At 33.6% G+C, this 18,786-nt stretch overlaps 1 protein-coding gene across 1 annotated transcript in view; it reads right to left on the bottom strand.

Annotated features, from left to right (window-relative positions):
- Positions 1–17,054, bottom strand: part of LOC132751127 (caldesmon-like) — a 60,692-nt gene extending 43,638 nt beyond the window's left edge. The window contains exons 1-2 of the mRNA XM_060741248.1: positions 16,850–17,054; positions 8,987–9,510 (exon numbers count right to left, since the gene is read on the bottom strand). Of these exons, the coding sequence (XP_060597231.1) occupies positions 8,987–9,510; positions 16,850–16,944 (619 nt within the window). The 5' untranslated portion in view covers positions 16,945–17,054. The remainder of the gene's footprint in view (positions 1–8,986; positions 9,511–16,849) is intronic.
- Positions 17,055–18,786: the final 1,732 nt, after the last annotated feature.

Here is an 18,786-nt window from a genome sequence, read left to right on the forward strand (position 1 = left end):
CCTTGTACACGCTCTAGTGATATATTTTCCCATATATGTGAAATTTCGGCAATCAGCTGTTCGCGGGTATGTATGTAATTTACCCGGTGTTTCAATCGTCGTTTGATGTGTAACCAAAGATTTTCTATTATATTTAAGTCAGGAGAGTATGCTGGCCATGATGTTGTAGTTACATCATTTTCTGTTAAATAATTTTTTACTAATCCGGCTCTATGAACGGGGGCATTGTCATCCTGGAACACATAGTCATTATTTCCAAAATGCCTGGCAATAACTGGCCATAAATTATTTTCTAACACATCTAAATATTTCTGTGCATTTATATTACCCTCAACAGCAGTCAAAGTTCCAATACCCCCAAAGCATACACATCCCCAGACCATAACACTAAGCTTAGCCCTGGGAGCGGGACAAAACTAAGTGAGGTTTATATTTTTCGTCATCTTTCCTCCAAATAAAAATATTGTTATTTTTCCCGATCACCACCTGACTTTCATCACTAAAGATCCACTTACTCCAGTGTTCTTCCACAGTCCAATGTTTTCTTTCATTACACCATTTTACCCGATTTTTTTTTCGACTACCCCCGCCAACAACCATCCTCTTCTGTACAGCCCTCCTTTTATACCCCAACTCGTGAATTTTTCTTTCAATAGTTTTATCACAAAAAGTTCGATCCATACCTGTATTCATCATATCTGTAACATCTCTCAAAGTCCTTTTCCTGTTACATTTTATAATCCGAGAAAGTTTTGTTCTGTCTCGTTCCGTAAAATAATTTTTTTCTACCCCTCCCACTACGATTTTCAACACTTCCATACTGTTGATATTTCTTTATCACACTTTTAATTGTTGATCTAGGAATACCCAGTAATCTTGACAATTCTGACTGATTTTTTATTCTCCTTAAAACTATTTATAATCAATTCTCGTACATCCCTACTTAATTCTTTTGTTTTCGGGGCCATTTTTAAAAACGCCCACGAAATAAACTTGTAAACAATGCAGACGAATTATTGACCTGTATATTACGTCACCAAAGACTGATTGAACTTTGGCCCTGTTTACATGAATAATACTATCGGTTATTTATAGCGCGCAGCTTAAATTCTAAGGGTACATGTATATGGTGCGTAGCGCGAACGTCAGGGGTGGCGAATAATTATGTCCTTTGACTGTATACTGATGACGTAGCAACACAATTGTTTTGGAAACTACTGTAGCATTGTATGAAATTCAAGCGCTTGTTGGGCTTCTTAAAATAATAGATTTTTGAAATAAAATTCAACGATATAATTGAAATTATTCAGTCATTTGTATTGACGGCAAAAAACAAAGAAGTACACGAAATTTTGCGAATCAAGCACATGTTACTGACGTAGTACACATGTTTATTACGTAGAACACAGGTTTATTTGTGCGCGCAATATTCAAAGACGGCAGACCACATTCGTCTCTTATCAAACAGTGAACTGATATCGTCTCCCCAATAAAGACATACAACGAGAAAGAGTGAAATAGCTCAAGCAAATTTTATCAAAAGAAGACCTTCAAAAGCTGCCAATCGGATGAAATTTCACTGTGAGTATTATCATAAATGCACTAGGATTTTTTTCCCAAACAGAGCCGGCGGTTTATGACCCCTAGAAAAAATGATTTTATAAGAAGTCTAGAGAATTATTTTAATTGACCTTTCTTCACTTCTAAAAGCATTATTTTTGTAACAATTTGAGCATTATTTTGTAACAATTTGCCGACTGTAACACAATAGAAATAATAATTGTATTTCCAGCTTATTCCTAGTTACAGTTAAGATACTTAAACCTTTACTGGAAAAAATGCCGTAAACGGACATTTGTCACATATTTTCGCGACCTGTTTTTATTTATTTCTTTGTTGAACAGGAAAAGATATAATAATAATGAATAAAAAAACAAAGCATCGTTTGAAGATGGTTGTTGCTTCCCTGCAGGAAATTATTTGCTTATGCCCTCTAAAAGTTTAAAATATTGTTTTGAAAAATGCATGTTAGCAAGTTTTTTTACTTCCAGACAGTTTAATACCCTAGTATGCAGACAGTTCACTACCTTAGCAATTTTGCACTTGTATTAGAAAAAAAAAGTTTTTTCATAAAGAAACAATATTTTTATATCACCATTAATTTATGTAGATCTAGTTATATATTAGAATATGATAAACAAGATCAACAAGAAAAGATAATTTTCAATAAGCCTACATCATGTCTGTATTTTAAAATAACACATTACTGACTGTATTTTTAAATCACAATAAGATACCTCCAAAAAATTATTTGAAACAGAAATAGAGTTTTCTGTTTGTTTTTGATTTGTATGTGTGTGTTTTGAGTGTGATTTAATCTCTAGATTTCTGTGCAGTGTATAGGAATTATTGGACCACTAAAAAGTTGTCAAGGCCACCAAAATTTATCGGTCAGTGGTCCAGTCCCAGGTGACAGCCTAGCTAAAAATGGTTTGTCTTTGACACTGCCTAAGCCTATACTAGAGAATCTGAATACTGGTCCATTAAAAATAAATCCCACATGATGATTTGCAAAGAACAAAATAGCACAAACAGTGACTGTCATACTTTAAGCACTAACCTGAAATACATTGCCTTAATCTCAGTCATTGAATTTTAAGATTTTTGAATATACTTGTCCGAATTCCAGTTTTGAATTTATTCTACTATATATTTAACTTAATTCTCTAAAAAATTTACACTGGTCATGGGCCACCGGGCCAGTGCTTAATTCGATGACTGTAATCTGTTATTGTATTAGGGGGCAGGACGTGAAGTGGTTGAACACGCTTGAACAAGATATTTTTGTGGCCCCACTTTTAGTGGCGAACATTTAGATTTACCCTTGTCCGTCTGTTCTCTTTTGTGTCGGATGTAACTCAAAAGTATTTGACCTAGAGTCATGAAACTTTACAGGAATGTTGATCAGCATGTGTAGTTGTGCACCTGGGTATTTTTTGTCTGGATTTATATAGTATTTTTAGAGTTATTGCCCTTGACTTAGTAAAATTTTGCAATTTTCAACTTGTGTCGCATGTAACTCAAAATGGGTTTGACATAGAGTCATGAAACTTTGCAGAAATGTTGATCAGCATGTGAAGTTGTGCACTGGATATATTCGTGTGGATTTATTATCTTTTAGAGTTATTGACCTTGACTTAGAAAATTTTTGCAATTTTCAACTTGTCGCATGTAAATCAAAAAGGATTTGACCTAGTCATTAAGCCTTACGGGAAGGTCAGTCAGCATATGACTAGTTGTGTACCTTGGGTTCTGCTTGTGGATTTATCCGTATTTGTAGAGTTATTTCCCTTGACTTTGTAAAAACCGTTTCATTATGTTGTGTTTATTTGTTCCTTGAGTGCTTAAGTTAGAATCAACCAAACTTTACAGAAATAATGATCAACATCACTAAATTACAGGAATAACAATGATAATAAATAATAATAAAAAAAATACACAGTATATTTTTCATAAGTTTGCCGTTTTTGGTGAACTTCAAAACTTACATATGTGAATAAAATGAGCATAAAAACCGCCCTGGATTTTCACTTATCAAATTTCAAAATATGTACATGACCAGTTTATAACTTCAATAGCTTTGTATAACCAAAAGCTACAAATCTGAGGCCCAGAACAGAGTGTGTCATAAACACTTCCTTCATGAATGGCCATTTAAAAAGAAAATCAAATAACATACAAACCCACTTACCTGAAAATATATGTGAGAGTTTTGTAAATATTTAAGACACAGAAACCATTTTGTCAAGTTTGCAATGATTTTACTCGCTTGAACCAAGTGTGCATTCACTTCACGTCTCTGCCAAGATTGATTTGTATTTATTTCGTATTCAAATATCTTGGTATATTTCCATATGTAGAGAAATGTATTTGTTTGATTTCAGATAAGAATTGGTACCACAAGGCCACAAAGGGAGGAGTTCAACTTACTCGTGGATGATGTTCAAAGCTGAGGAGAGTGAGAGCTTAAATCTATAAAACGGGTCAAAAAAACTTTTGATATAGAAAACTGTCATAAATTCTTCAGTTAATTGAAAGAGGGCAAGTTGTACAAAAATGCCATGGAGCTAAATATACATGGAGAAGAAACTGTGATGTCACACAGTTAAATTCAGTATTTGTGTCAGAATTGTGGCAGAATTGTGTTCTTATAAGTTATCATATGTCGGGGATTTTCAGAGATTTGATGCATCCTGGGTAAAAATAGCCAAAAACACCGTCATATTGAATTCCCGGAGGAAGATGAAAACATTTTTTTGCTTAAATAAGAAGCAATAGTTATTTATTGTAAAAGGTACTATACACACTTTTCTATACAAAATATTTCTCTGATGAAAATCTATGTAGGGGTATGTAAACAATAATTTCATGGATATCGTCCAAGTTTAACGAGAGTGCGAAAATTGGAGACTATCGGAAAACCCAATTATCACCGAAGCCTGCAAAGGATTGTGGGTCTGAATCTGACTATTATCTATTTTTAGAGCTTCCATTCTGTTGTGTGTATATATATCTGTTAAAATGCAAAGAAGTCGTTGGATTACCCAAGATCAACATTTCATTTGATTACCAGAGATCATCAATTCACTGGATTACTGAGATTCTCTGTATGAAAGATTTGATGACAAGAAAATTATTAAACCGGCAAAAATGGATCTTACAGCAAGGATTTACTCATTTCAGAAGACAGCAATAGAAAATGTAGGAGTTGCATGTAATACTGGAGGTTTCTTGCGTCATGTTTTGTACTGTTTCAGTGACATTTCTTAGACTGTTTAAGTGATGTCCCTCATTCAATCAGTTAAGAAAATGATGAAAAGCAAATTAAAATCTAGGGGTGACCTAGTCAAGTATTTAATGTTTTAAAATTTTAGTGGGTAAATTCAAAGAGGGGGCACATGTTACACATTTTAAAAAAAAGGGAATTTTAAGGTTTAAATGTTATTGCCAAAGCTCATGCCCTTCCAATAATACCCCTAATATATCTAAAAAAGTGTTCTAAAACCCAAAATTTTTCAAAAAAAAAAAATTTAAACTGTTAAAAGGGAAAAAATTTGTTTATAATTTCAATTTATTTCTTTTTATTAAAAAATTTAATAGTTTTCTTTTAAAGGGCTGAAAGTTTTTAAACCTTTTTCCATTTTAAATGGGTTTAAAAGTGCACCCTTTTAGTTTTACAAACAGTACAAATGTGCCCTTTTGTTAAGTAAGTTTATGTTGCCCTGTTCCAAAAAGGATCTTGTAAATTTTCGCAATTTTTTTGTAATGATATTCTTTCAAAAAAATTTATTATTTGATTTTATCTATTCTCTCCTTTCGAGTGACCCTAAGTAAACAGTAAAGTCCAGCTGTGTCCAAGTCATACGGGCAAGGTGCTAGGAATTTCCAAGTACAATGCAATCCTAGGGCTATTCCAGCCATTCCTTAGATCATGGAAAATACCCCAAGGAACATTGGGTATCCCAAGTTCTTTGAAATGCCAAGGAAAATTACATTAGAACAAAAAATGTTCCAAATTACCGTGGGCAAGTCATTCTCAAGTCATTTTCCTAAAGATTATAAAAAATAACCAGGAAGTTACTGGTATTAATCCATAGGGGTCTTTTGAAATGCCTTTAAAGAATGCCTGGGGATGCGACTAGAAAAAATGTTCCAAATACCAGGTGGGCAGGTCATTCTTCAGTAATTAGGATTATCCAGTAACAAGTCAATCTAAGGCATTCCTGGAAATTCACATTTTTTTTCTAGTTAATTACCAGTAGTTTTCAGGTCGTTCCAAAAACCCCCGCCAATAAATGGAAATTCCATCAAAATTTTTCCTTGCATTCCAAAGGGAAAAATCCTTTTTAAAAAATTCCTGGATTTCCCCAATAAAATCCTAGTAAAAACCTGGTAAATTACCATAAATTTCTGGGCCCAAAGGGAAATGAGGATTTTAAGTGAGGGCAAAGCAGAGAAACCCATTTCGGAAACAACCATCCCGAGGGGTTTCCCCTGGGGTCCCCGTGTTTTTTCTTAGGGGAAAAAAAGTACCCCTTAAAAAAATCGTTAAAAAACCATTTTCTTTTTTAAAAAGTAATTAGATCAGATTCACTGTACAGAAGTGCTGAGAGGCCTGGATCAGATTGTATGGAAGTGCAGTATGACTCATGCGCTAATTAGATGCACTTGTAAGGTTGACAACATAATGTGCATAACAGTAACATTATAATTATGATAATTTCGGCCAAATGCAAAAGATCCAACTACACATTGTATATATCAATGCAATTTTTTCTGTTTCGTCACTTTTGACGGGTTTTTTTTGTGTTGAAGAATAAGAGTTGTTTAGTACACTATTATATTGTATATCAATTTAGAAGATGTCATAAAAGTAAATCATATTCTAAAACAAAGGTTATTACACTTAACACCTGTGTACACAGTCTTTCTTTTTATATACATTATGTCATAAAAATGTACAAAGCATAATAAATTTTGCTATAAAATAATATATAAAAGTATACATCTAGGGAAAGATAACCATGCTGATTGGAAGAATATTTAAGCAAAACAAAATTGCCTCCCTTGTATAAATTTGGACATTCTTAACAGTATTTTTTTTCGACAAATTCAATAGTTAAGTAATGAGCCTATATATATTGTATTTATCACATACCCAAAATCAGAACAGTTTACAGTGAATTTGTCAATTTTTTTATCTAACACGCTTATTATTACTAAGCAAGACTTAGTGTTTATGCTACATTTAACGGTAACACATGACATTAAGTCGAAAGATATTCATAGTAATCTATAAAAAAAAAAGATGTATATAGCCTTTTCCTCTCCCACAATTCCTTTAAAGTTGCAGAGGGTGAGCAGAAAAATGAAGAAGAATGAAGAACGTTAATGGCTCTGAAAATATTTCTAATCTCTTAAGTTGCCCTAATTTCAAAGGATTTTTTCTTGTCATAATTATCAAATCTTTTCATAATTATCAAATCTTTTCATAATTATCAAATCTTGTCATAATTATCAAATCTTGTCATAATTATCAAATCTTTGTCATAATTATCAAATCTTTTCATAATAATCAAATCTTGTCATAATAATCAAATCTTGTCATAATTATCAAATCCTTGTCATAATTATCAAATCTTATCATTATTATGAAATCTTTGTTACAAATTATCAAATCTTTGTCATAAGTATCAACTCTTGTCATAATTATCAAATCTTTATAACAAATTAGCAAAATAAGTTATCAAAACATTCTAAGTAATCATGCCATAATAACTATACACATATTACAAAATTCTGAAATCGCAAACTTACCTAAACATCAAAATATTCAAATATATTCAGCACAACCATAATATTCCGTTTAGCATATAAAATTAAGTTATGAATTTTAATAAGAATATGGTGAATCTTATACAGGTAATTTAAAGCAACTTTGGTCTCGATTTCAGCAGGTATAACCTCCATTCAAAGTATTAATCTCCAAAGATGGGTATTGTAATTCTGTAAGTTAAAGGTACCTCACCTAATGTTACAGCTGGGAGAATGATTGTCAATGATTGTGGCTTGCTATAAACCAGCATACATAAATTGTCAAAAATTTGAAATTGCACTTTATAAACATTAATTGTTTTGTAATTAACTTTAAAATTATTCTTACTCCCTAAATTTAATTTATTGACCTTTGGTTTTTTTTCAGTTTTTTTTAAACTACAAATATAACAACTACAGCTACTATTATTTTTTTTTAAACTTTAACTATCCTATATGCTCCTGCAATTTAAACTATCATTAAACATCTCTACTGCACCAACATAAGCCTAATTTAGACTTCTTATTGCTTTTAATATTTAATAATGGATCACAATCGACTAATTATTCTAAAATAACTGATTGAAATCAGTTCAGGGTGGCTTATCCACATGACTTTTCAACAAAGTCAACTGCTAACAATTTCATTCAAATTAAGACTTCAAAGTTTCTCAACTGATTCCGTCAATGATAATTTCTGAACAAGTTGGAAAAGACAATGAAAAAGCAAGATAAGTAACAGCAGAAGAATGTCTTAATTTTCTATGTATTATAGTGAAGAATTTACACATTGGAAGAAAATCCAGTATTACAAATGACATTTTTTCAGCTAAACGCCTTAGATTTTTTCGTTGTGCACTTTGCTAAAAGATCATATGGATTTGCCACCCAACAGTTTTTATAAAATAAAATAATATACTAGTATATGATCTTTTTTTTACTTTCATCACTTAAAAATTATATTGTAATATACAACAGTTCATTTGCATAACAGAACAAATTCAAACAAATTAATTCTTAGTACTTTCCATGACAAAAATATATCAATTTATTTTCATTAATATCTATAAACTTCTTTGCACATAGCTGTCTTCAGTTTCACAAAAGTGACTTACATGTTTTCAAAGTTTTCACCTCAAAGCAACACCCACCTTTAACGTTTGGACATGATACCCATATTATGGTGGGGATTACTTACATATAACTAGAGCCTCGGGCATGGCAAAACCATATCATTATTTCATGCTTGAATATGTAATTTTCTTCCATCAAAAGCAGTGAATTTAAGTACATTTGAATTTTAATGGGTGTTTTTCACTCATTTTAATACATTAATTATGTACTCTGTCCCAATTTGTTTCATGTTTTATTAGAAAGTTAACATAAGTTAAATGAGCAATTGTAAGTTCAAGCATTTAAATGTCGCTAATCAAGTACATTATAATTATTTGTATTTTGATAAATCAAGCAAATAAAACATAAATTTCAAGTTCTTATTTAAATCTTATAATCACATGCTTGTCAACTTGATGACTTTCATTTTTTTTCCCTATACAAGAATCAAAATAGAAAATATCAAGCAATGCAAATAAGGTATAAAAAAGAGACCTACCTTCACTGGATTCATTCAGTTTTGATTTACGCATTGAACTTTTGTCTTTACGTCTTTTGCGACTTCCCTCGCTCATAGCCGATGACGATGCACTTTGATCACTGTCCGTCCCGAGTCTATGAGCATCAGTTTCACGTGTGACGAACCTCCGTCTTTCGGAAAAATCCGACGCATCTGACGTCATCCCACTCGTTAACTCGGTCTGACTGATGTTTGCAGCATTATCGGAAACATTCCTGTGAATATTCGCGCTATAAAGCATTTCCGAAACTGACGTTGAAGATTTTTGAATTCCCGAAGCACTACTTGACTGGTATTCATTTTCGTTTTGTTTTTTATCAAATCGTTCTCTTGACTGGTACACAGACTGAACTTCCTGTTTCGAGACTGGTTTATCGTTTTGTATGGTTTTTGTACCAAGACTAGAGACACTTTGATGGGAAAGCTTATCACTGGATTTCTCTTTGGATGATTCCTGACTACGGACAGCTGGTGTCTTTTGCTGTACTGTTGTGGTGCCACTGCTGAAAATATATTCATAGAGAATAACATAGCAAGAAATCTTGAGTGGCTTTTTTAACTGGATGAATACAATCTAAGCAAAGTAGTAAAAAGGTGAATGGCAAAGGCTCATTAGCTCTCCACACAGGAATCAAGGCCCAAGCCAATCTCACTCCAGGTGTGGTCACGCAGCCATCTATTTCCCATACATGGCAAAGTTATTGCTGAGTAAAATAAGTGGCATTAAAACTAAACAATATAACATTACTGTCTTCATAATGAAAACAATTATAAACAGGTCTGAAAACGAAATATTTCAGTTAACCAAGTATCTAAAAATTTCATATCTTTAAAATTGCATTTCATTTTTGAATTGGGTGAAAAGATGATTCAATATAATTCAACCACTTTCAATAAACAAAAATTATTATCCTTGAAACTAGCTTAAAATGACCAAAGGACAAAATTGCATGCATAATTAATGCTTTACCTGGCCTTTTGAATAATTAATGCTTTATACCTGGACTTTAATGTTACTTAATTATTCTAAAATCTTCTATTGTTTTGTAATGGAGAAATAAGATAGGATAAAGTTCACACTGAGTGACAATCAAAGGGCTGATATATTTCAGTACTATTACGCTGAAAAGTTCCCATGAAATGTACATGGATAATAAACTATTGTTAAAGTAACACCTACATTTACAAGAAACAAAACCACCTTATTATCAAGACTGTTACAAATAGCCAATAACCTGAATTCAAACAGTGCCTATACTGTCAATATTATAAAACAGATACTTTGAAATTGAGATAACATTAAATTAACAAACACTTTCACTGTGTGATAAAACAACATTAGAAGAAAATTTACACATCTTTGTGAATAAAATGTTTTTTAACAGCATTTTTCTTTCAAAATTCATACAAAATTGGATTTTTTTAAATAACGAAACTGTAGGTTTTGTCAAAAATTTGATTAAAACATAAATAAATCTATGATGGTGACAAAACCCCTGTAGCTAATAAAGATAAACTAAACAACTGAGTAGACACTTCATGGAACTAACCTGAGTACTGGGGTCATACGAGGAAACATGGTTGCGGCCCCATTAGGACTCGAACCGACTATCTCCTGGCTGAGAGACCGAGACCATAACAATAAATGTCACAAATCATATAATCACAAAATGGTATAAAGAAAGTCAATCCAATGCTGAAAAAATTCCTACTCAATTGATATAATAAAAATTATATTTCACGCTGAATCACATAAAAACTTTCATGTATACTTTTAACAAATTCAATTTAAGATTTTTTGAAATGATTGAAATCACTTTTATCCTGTAAACTAATAGGACTGACACATTTTAGTTACTTTCACGCATAAAAACTACCCGTGTATACTTCACGCTATAAACTGTCTTTAATTCAAACTGAGCTCGATACGGGAAGGAAGTATCATATACGACGGTTTTTATACGGTTAACACATTTTGGTTTAATATCCCATTTAAGCGAAAAGGAGATTTTTACATCAAAAATTACATTTTGTCGCATCAGCTCTAAACTGTTCTATCTCATTCTTAATTAATAACATATTTACAATAGTTTAGCTATAAGATTTTTTACCTTGTGCCCGTCTGCATACCCATTCATTAAAAGTATTAATCTTAAATAAAAACATTGTTAGTCAGACAGAAAAAAAGTCAACCCATGATTGGATAAGTAAGTAAAGTCATAGAATACAGCTTTGTACAATCTTTGATGTGCCTTCTTTCTTTTTTTAAATTAATACTAAATGCATTCCCATGGACTTGGCCTATGATTCATTTATGTATTAAAGGGACTCCACTGAAGTGTTTCAACATTTCAAAACCAGAAATAACTCTTTAATGGTCTAGACCTAAACCGAATGTAACATTAATCTCGAAAAATTATTTCTAGCCCAGTCATGTCAAAAAACCTGAGAGAATTAAGAAAGAATACAAGAACTAGTTGATGCCCCTGCTATTCAAGGACCTGCTCAACATGGCCCGACAAGGTTTACTGTAATTGCCACTGTTTGGTATGGTCCATCATAAATAGCCCTTACCATAAGGGACAGCCTAACCATAAGGGACACCCTTACAATAAGGGAAAGCTATACCATAAGGGACAGATTTACCATAAGGGACAGCCTTACCATAAGGGACAGCCTTACCATAAGGGACAGCCTTACCATAAGGGACACCCTACAATAATGAAAGGCTTTACCATAAGGGACAGCCTTACCATAAGGGACAGCCTTTACCATAGGGGACAGCCTTACCATAAGGGACAGTCTTACCATAAGGGACAGCCAAAACATAAGGGACGGCCTTACCATAAGGGACAGTATTACCACAAGGGACAGCCTTGCCATAAGAGGCAGCCTTGCCATAAGGGACAGCCTTGCCATAAGGGACAGACTTATCATAAGGGACAGCCTTTCCATAAGGGACAGCCTTACCATAAGGGACAGCCAAAACATAAGGGACGGCCTTACCATAAGGGACAGTATTACCACAAGGGACAGCCTTGCCATAAGAGACAGCCTTGCCAAAAGGGACAGCCTTGCCATAAGGGACAGACTTATCATAAGGGACAGCCTTACCATAAGGGACAGCCTTACCATAAGGGACACTCTTACAATAAGGGAAATTTTCCCATAAGGGACACCCTTACAATAAGGGACAACCTTACCATAAGGGACAGCCTTACTATAAGGGACAGCCTTACCATAAGTGACAGTCTTACCATATGGGACAACCTTACCATAAGGGACAGCCAAAACATAAGGGACGGCCTTTCCACAAGGGACAGCCTTACCATAAGTCCTACCATAAAGGACAGTCTACCAAAAGGGACAGCCTTACCATAATGGACATCGATAGATCCTTACCATAAGGGACAGCCTTACCATAAGGGACAGCCTTACCATAAGGAACAGCCTTACCATAATGGACAGTACATTTTAACAGCATTTTCCTTATCACTGATCAAGGGAAGTAAATGTCAACAAAAATGGATTCACCAATTTATACAAACCAGCCTTTGGCAGCATGTGTCAAACTTTCTTTTATAGTGGGACTGTTGAAGTGAGCTTAAATCTGTACTCTTTCTGCCATTAAAAGTTTTTTGTTGCAGTTACTAATTATGTAATATAAATATAACAAGTTAACTTGGAGGGGGGGGGGTTATTCTGTCTTTTTTCCTTCAGATGTTGATGAGGATACATATTGTACCATGCTCCTAGTATCACCCTATAAACCCCAATACAATATAGTATCATTAGTTGATATACCTGGTACAATATAGTAGTATCACCATAACCTTTCTGTACTGACTATTTATTATCTTATACCTTAAGGTAATTTTTTCTACATTACATCCATCAGCTGGAGATAATTGGTTTTGCATAATAAACCTTTTTATGTCTACATTGTGCCTTAAACATAATTTTCTATGTTTAGCAATGATACAATTATACAATGACATAGGTAAATAAACACACATCATTGTTAAGTGATAAACATATGTTTTTTGTTTCCTAACATAAGCAAATCAATTGTCTATAGGTATCAATAGTTTGGTAACATATCTTGATAAGTGATTTATTCTGGCAAGTCTAGAAGCTTATTATCCTCTCAGGATGTAATTCTCACACTTTTAATTCCAACTATTCATCCTGCACAATAAAATGAAACCCACTTACAGGCGCCCCCTTTGTCCCCCTCCTGCAGTCCCCCACTTTCCTTCCTCTATCAATATAGCTATGCACTTACAACCTTGATCTATCCCCCACCCCAACTCCAGTCTCCTAAATTTAATTACAAGTGTGAAACACCTTATGATAAAGCCCCATCTCACTTACAACCTTGATTTCCCCCCACCCCCATCCCTACCCAAACTCCACCCCACACCCTTCTACATAAGCAATCTTATCAACCTTTATCTCCCCGCATCCACACCATCACCTTTCTACATAAGCCATCTCACAACCTTTATCTTCCTCCCATCCACACCCCAGACCCTTCACCTTTCTACATAAGCCATCTCACTTACAACCTTGATCCCCCCACCCCACGACATTATTTTTTCACTTTTGTTATGATAAAACCCTTTCGAGACTAATGGCATTAAAACACATTGCTACCCACTTACAACCTTGATCTCCCCCCATCCCACCCCATCTACATTTAACAAATGTGATGTGATAGATCCATTTCCAGACCCATGGCATAAAATCATATTGCAGAGAAGAATTGTTTATGTTCCAATCTTTTCCTCCTTTCCCAGTTATCATACATGAAGAAATCAGATGCTTTCCTACTTAGATTTACAGAGAACAAGTGTTTGTGCCAAATGTTTCTTGACTTTGTTTTGAGTAAATTATCCAGGAATCAACTGACTGGTGAATCAAGTTCACTGTTGTTGTGTATATAAGATCTATATATATTACAGTAATTCATGAATGTATTTCCCTAAGTTCGTTTTAGTGAGCCTATTTCCACAATTTCTAACTCTCTGGTGTCTGCAGGTGGGTAAAAAAAGATTTGAGCTTGGCATCCCATTAGTCCCCTACCATCTTCACACCTATCATTTCAGTTACTTATTTTCTAGGTTACATTGGTACCTTAATACATGTACTGAAATCCCTTACACTTTGAAGAGAACTGTTGCTGGGCAAAAACTATAATATTGTTTCATAAATTTAGCAGTTGAAACGAGGGTATTTTGTATCATACTAGGACTCCCTAGCACAAACAGGTACCTCAGGCATGCATTTTTTTTGGCAATATTTAGCAAGCACTCATGATAACTATGTCTTTTTTGTCCCTTATGGGATACACAGTGATGCACCTATATCTAAATTATATTAACCATTGTTCTATTCAAAACTACTATTTTACTAATCTAGAGTCTTATTTATGGACCCAGCTCTATGCAGGTCTGCAGCACCTCAGAGGACTGGCCATATGTGTACAAATCATAGGAACTCTGGAACAGGACCGCATATTGCGGTGCATAAATCCGAATCAGTACCGGCTATACATATTGTTTGTCCGACCTTTGAATATCTTTTCATATTATTCGAGCGGGTGGTCCTTAATTATCTAATCTCAATGTAATATAATCTGCTAATTTAAAAATCTGTCAAATTTACGGTATATTGAAAAAAGAAAAGGAGTGACATCCGCCATTTACCGCAACGTTCGGCTTAAGTTATCCCCCTTGATATGCTTGATTTTTGTTTTAATTTTTCTAGTAATGAATACCAGATGAGTGCCTAAAATATTTATCTATGGATCATGTTTTAATATTCCTTTTTTCAGTTAGGCAAAATCAGTTGGAACATATTACTAAAGTGTCTGTTTTCTCCATGTTAACAAATCAAAACACGAATACGCCCGTTATAATGCCGCCTAAACATGTCAACACGTGTAAACAATAAACCGTTAACGTTATATCCGGACGATACCTGATAGTTGACAAAAATAACGGGAACAAAATTCTGAAAAAAAAGTAATCAATTGTAGCCAAAGGGGAAAAACCCATGCCGAAAACGTTGCGGCGAATGGCGGATGTCACTCCTTGTCTTTTTTTATAATACCGTAAAAATTGACCAGTTTTAAAAGAGACAGATTGGGTTCAATTGATAATATATTTTTTGAGTCCATACACTCGGATAATACTTAAAGATATTTAGATGTAGCAGAAACGTTTTTAAAAACCGTTACACGATCGAAAATATGCGCCGCAATCTGCAATCCCGTTCTCGAGTTCCTATGGTACAAATTAGACCCAAGTAGACACACATTGTTTGCCTTGTTATAATTTTCACCAATTTCCTTGTTAACTTACTAGTAATAACAAATTTCTCTGCATGTGACCAACAAACTAATTTCATATGAATTCTAAATCATTGGTGAGAGAAAAATGACCATTAGACGCAATGTCCATTTAAGACTTAATGTTCGACATCAATGCCCGACATCAACTGACTGTAACAGAGAAATTTTGCCTTGACCAAGGATAGAACGATGAGTGACCCCTGGATTACAAATCAGAAACACTCCCTATTGGGCTAATCAGACAGACTCCTTATTATCAAACTAGAACTCCGCGAGTCGGATGTGTCGCCTTGTGAACAATGTAGTTTAGGGGAAATGGCCAAGACAAAAATGAAATATGAAAAATAACAAAGGGCAATAACTAAAAAAATAATAAGTGCAGAGCAGCAGTTTCTGTACACTGCACTTCTTATCAATAAGATCTATCATTCTATGATGTTTCAAGTCCATAGCTTTCATACTTGAGGAGAAATGACCAGGACAAAAATAAAGTAAGAAAATCAACAAAGGGCATTAACTCAAAAATAAGAAATGCAAGGTATCAGTTCTTATGCACTGCACTTCTTTTTAATGAGATCTATCATCCTATGAAGTTTCAAGTCCATAACTTTTATACTTTCAGAGAAATGGCCTGGACAAAAATCAAGTATGAAAATTAACAAAGGGCAATAACTCAAAAATTAGGAAGTGCAGAGTACTGGTTCTTGTGCACTGCACTTCTTAATAATGAGATCTATCATCCTATGAAGTTTCAAGTCCATAGCTTTTTTAGTTGAAGAGAAATGGCCCGGACAAAATTAAAGTATGAAAATTAACAAAGGGCAATAACTCAAAAAATAAGAACTGCAGAGTACCGGTCCTTGTGCACTGCACTTCTTCTTATTGAGACCTATCATCCTATAAAGTTTCAAGTCCATGGCTTTTATACATTAGGAGAAATGGCCCGGACAAAAATAAAGTATGAAAATTAACAAAGGGCAATAACTCAAAAATTAGGAAGTGCAGAGTACTGGTTCTTGTGCACTGCACTTCTTAATAATGAGATCTATCATCCTATGAAGTTTCAAGTCCATAGCTTTTTTAGTTGAAGAGAAATGGCCCGGACAAAATTAAAGTATGAAAATTAACAAAGGGCAATAACTCAAAAAATAAGAACTGCAGAGTACCGGTCCTTGTGCACTGCACTTCGGGTTATTGAAAGAAGCATGCATACCAAGTTTGAAGTCAATCAGACTTATAGTGACTGAGTTATGCTCCGGACAAGCTTTAGGGGACGCCGACGACGACGCCGACAACGACACAGACGCCGCCGCCGACACCGCCGACAAAAGTAACCCCTATATGTCACCTTTTCAAGGCGACACAAAAACTATTGTGTAAAAGAATTTTGTCTCCTAATAGCAATATGTATTAATGGCAGAGAAAATAATGCTTTTTTTAAATAATTATTAATTTCTAAATTGACAATAAAAATAAACAATATTTACCTGTCATATCCAAGTAGGCTAATCAAATATGTGAAGATTAATCCGAAAGAATAATTCCATAAAAGTTTGAATAAATCCACAACAGTCATCCCCATGGCTTTTGATTAATATTTAAATTGTTAACTGTTCAATTTTCGTAACACATATCGTTTCTCTAGCCTGTCTTAAACATGTCATCTTGTGTGATATTTTAACACACTTTATTCATTCTGCTTTTAATCATATCATATCTAAAAACCATATGCAAAAAAATAAAATTTAAAATTTGGCAACCACTGCCATCCATATTATGCAATCCTATTGTTCAACTAGATTTACAAAAATAACCCCAAATCATTACATTCAATGCATTTAACCTTCAACCTTTCAATGCATCGACTATATTAGCAACATTCTTGTTGAAACTGTACCTTGTAATTTAAAACCCCTATCACTTGACGTATTGACACTTCATATTACGAAAGTTCGTTAGAAAAAAAATCGTAACCCTATAACGAAACTTAATTTTTTTTCACTGTAACTTTTCTTCATCAGTTAATATGACAGCTCGAGTAAGAAAAGAACCTTAAAGCGTTTCCAAACTTAACACCCATTTAATGTATTTTCTAACAACGTTATGATGCATTTTATGTAAATTTTATGCTAAAACCCAAGATCTATAATTTTTACTTTCTTTTGGTAAAAAACTCGTAAATTTATCAAATTCGTAAATTATTGTAATACATTAGTATATATAACAGTTTAGCCAGAAGTAATTTACTTTCTTTTCCCATATCAACATAAGTCTGAGTTTTTCATACAATATAGAGTGGTACAGGTAATTCATATAGGTAAATATCCATATAACAAACCATGAGAGAATGGTACATGTATGTTATGGAATACAAATTGGCCTCTATTTGTAACAATACTAGTTTCATTCTTATCTATCAACATAAAAAATTCCATATATTGTATGTGAACGATTAATTTAAATGGACATAGACCATGTTGAGTCTAGTTTCATATAAATCATTCTCTGTTTCATCAATAAAAGTTCAATCCACAAAGATGAAAAACATTAAAAGTCAATATTGCATATTATTAAAAAGTTTTCTTTGTTTGTTTGTTTCATTTTACGCCTTTTCCCAACAGTATTTTAAGTTATATAGGCGGGTAGTTTCCTAACCATCGTTCCTGGAGAGTTATACCAGTACTAGACCACCTTCCTCCGTGCTATTAAACTACCAAAGCATCTATCTGGGATTGAACCCATGCCAGAGAGGTAACTGGATTAGAAGTCATCAACTCTATAACCCCTCGACCACGGAGGCAAAGATTTAACAGGCAAAGATGCAATATAGAAATATATTCCCCAACCCCATTTAGGAGATCACTCAGGCTGCCAGGTCCCTCATTTTATAGTATTTATCAAATATTTGTGTAGTAATTCATTGTGCCTTATTCTGTTTTTCTGGATTTTTGTTTCTGTTATATACATTTATCAGTGAAACCATAAAATTACCTGACCAGAAACACCCAGTTTGTATATACAAATCTGTCAGGTTTGAAGGAGTAATAGTTTCAGCGTTCAATGAAATATCGTAAAACTTCAACGGGCTTATAGAAAACGATAATACAGTATTACTTCCAACCTTCAAAATGTCCGCTGATTTTTCTTTATTAACCTTACAATTTACTTATATTTAAAACAAACGTGAAAATTGCTTCCTGTAAAATAAGGTTTCCGAAACCACAGTTTAAGATTTGCATATAATTATAATGAAAATTTTAAATGCAAATTAGATATAATACAGGTGCTTATAATTATAAATGATGTCATTGTGAATTCAGACATTGCACAAAATTCACTCTCTGCTATCACAATGCAGAATTATGTAAATTTAGGTAATAAATTATGGAAAGAAACTGTACATTTTAATTTACAATCCTTTTAT

Source organism: Ruditapes philippinarum, unplaced genomic scaffold (assembly GCF_026571515.1).
Source record: "Ruditapes philippinarum isolate M1 unplaced genomic scaffold, ASM2657151v2 ctg1509_1_1_1_1, whole genome shotgun sequence".
Lineage (NCBI taxonomy): Eukaryota > Metazoa > Mollusca > Bivalvia > Venerida > Veneridae > Ruditapes > Ruditapes philippinarum.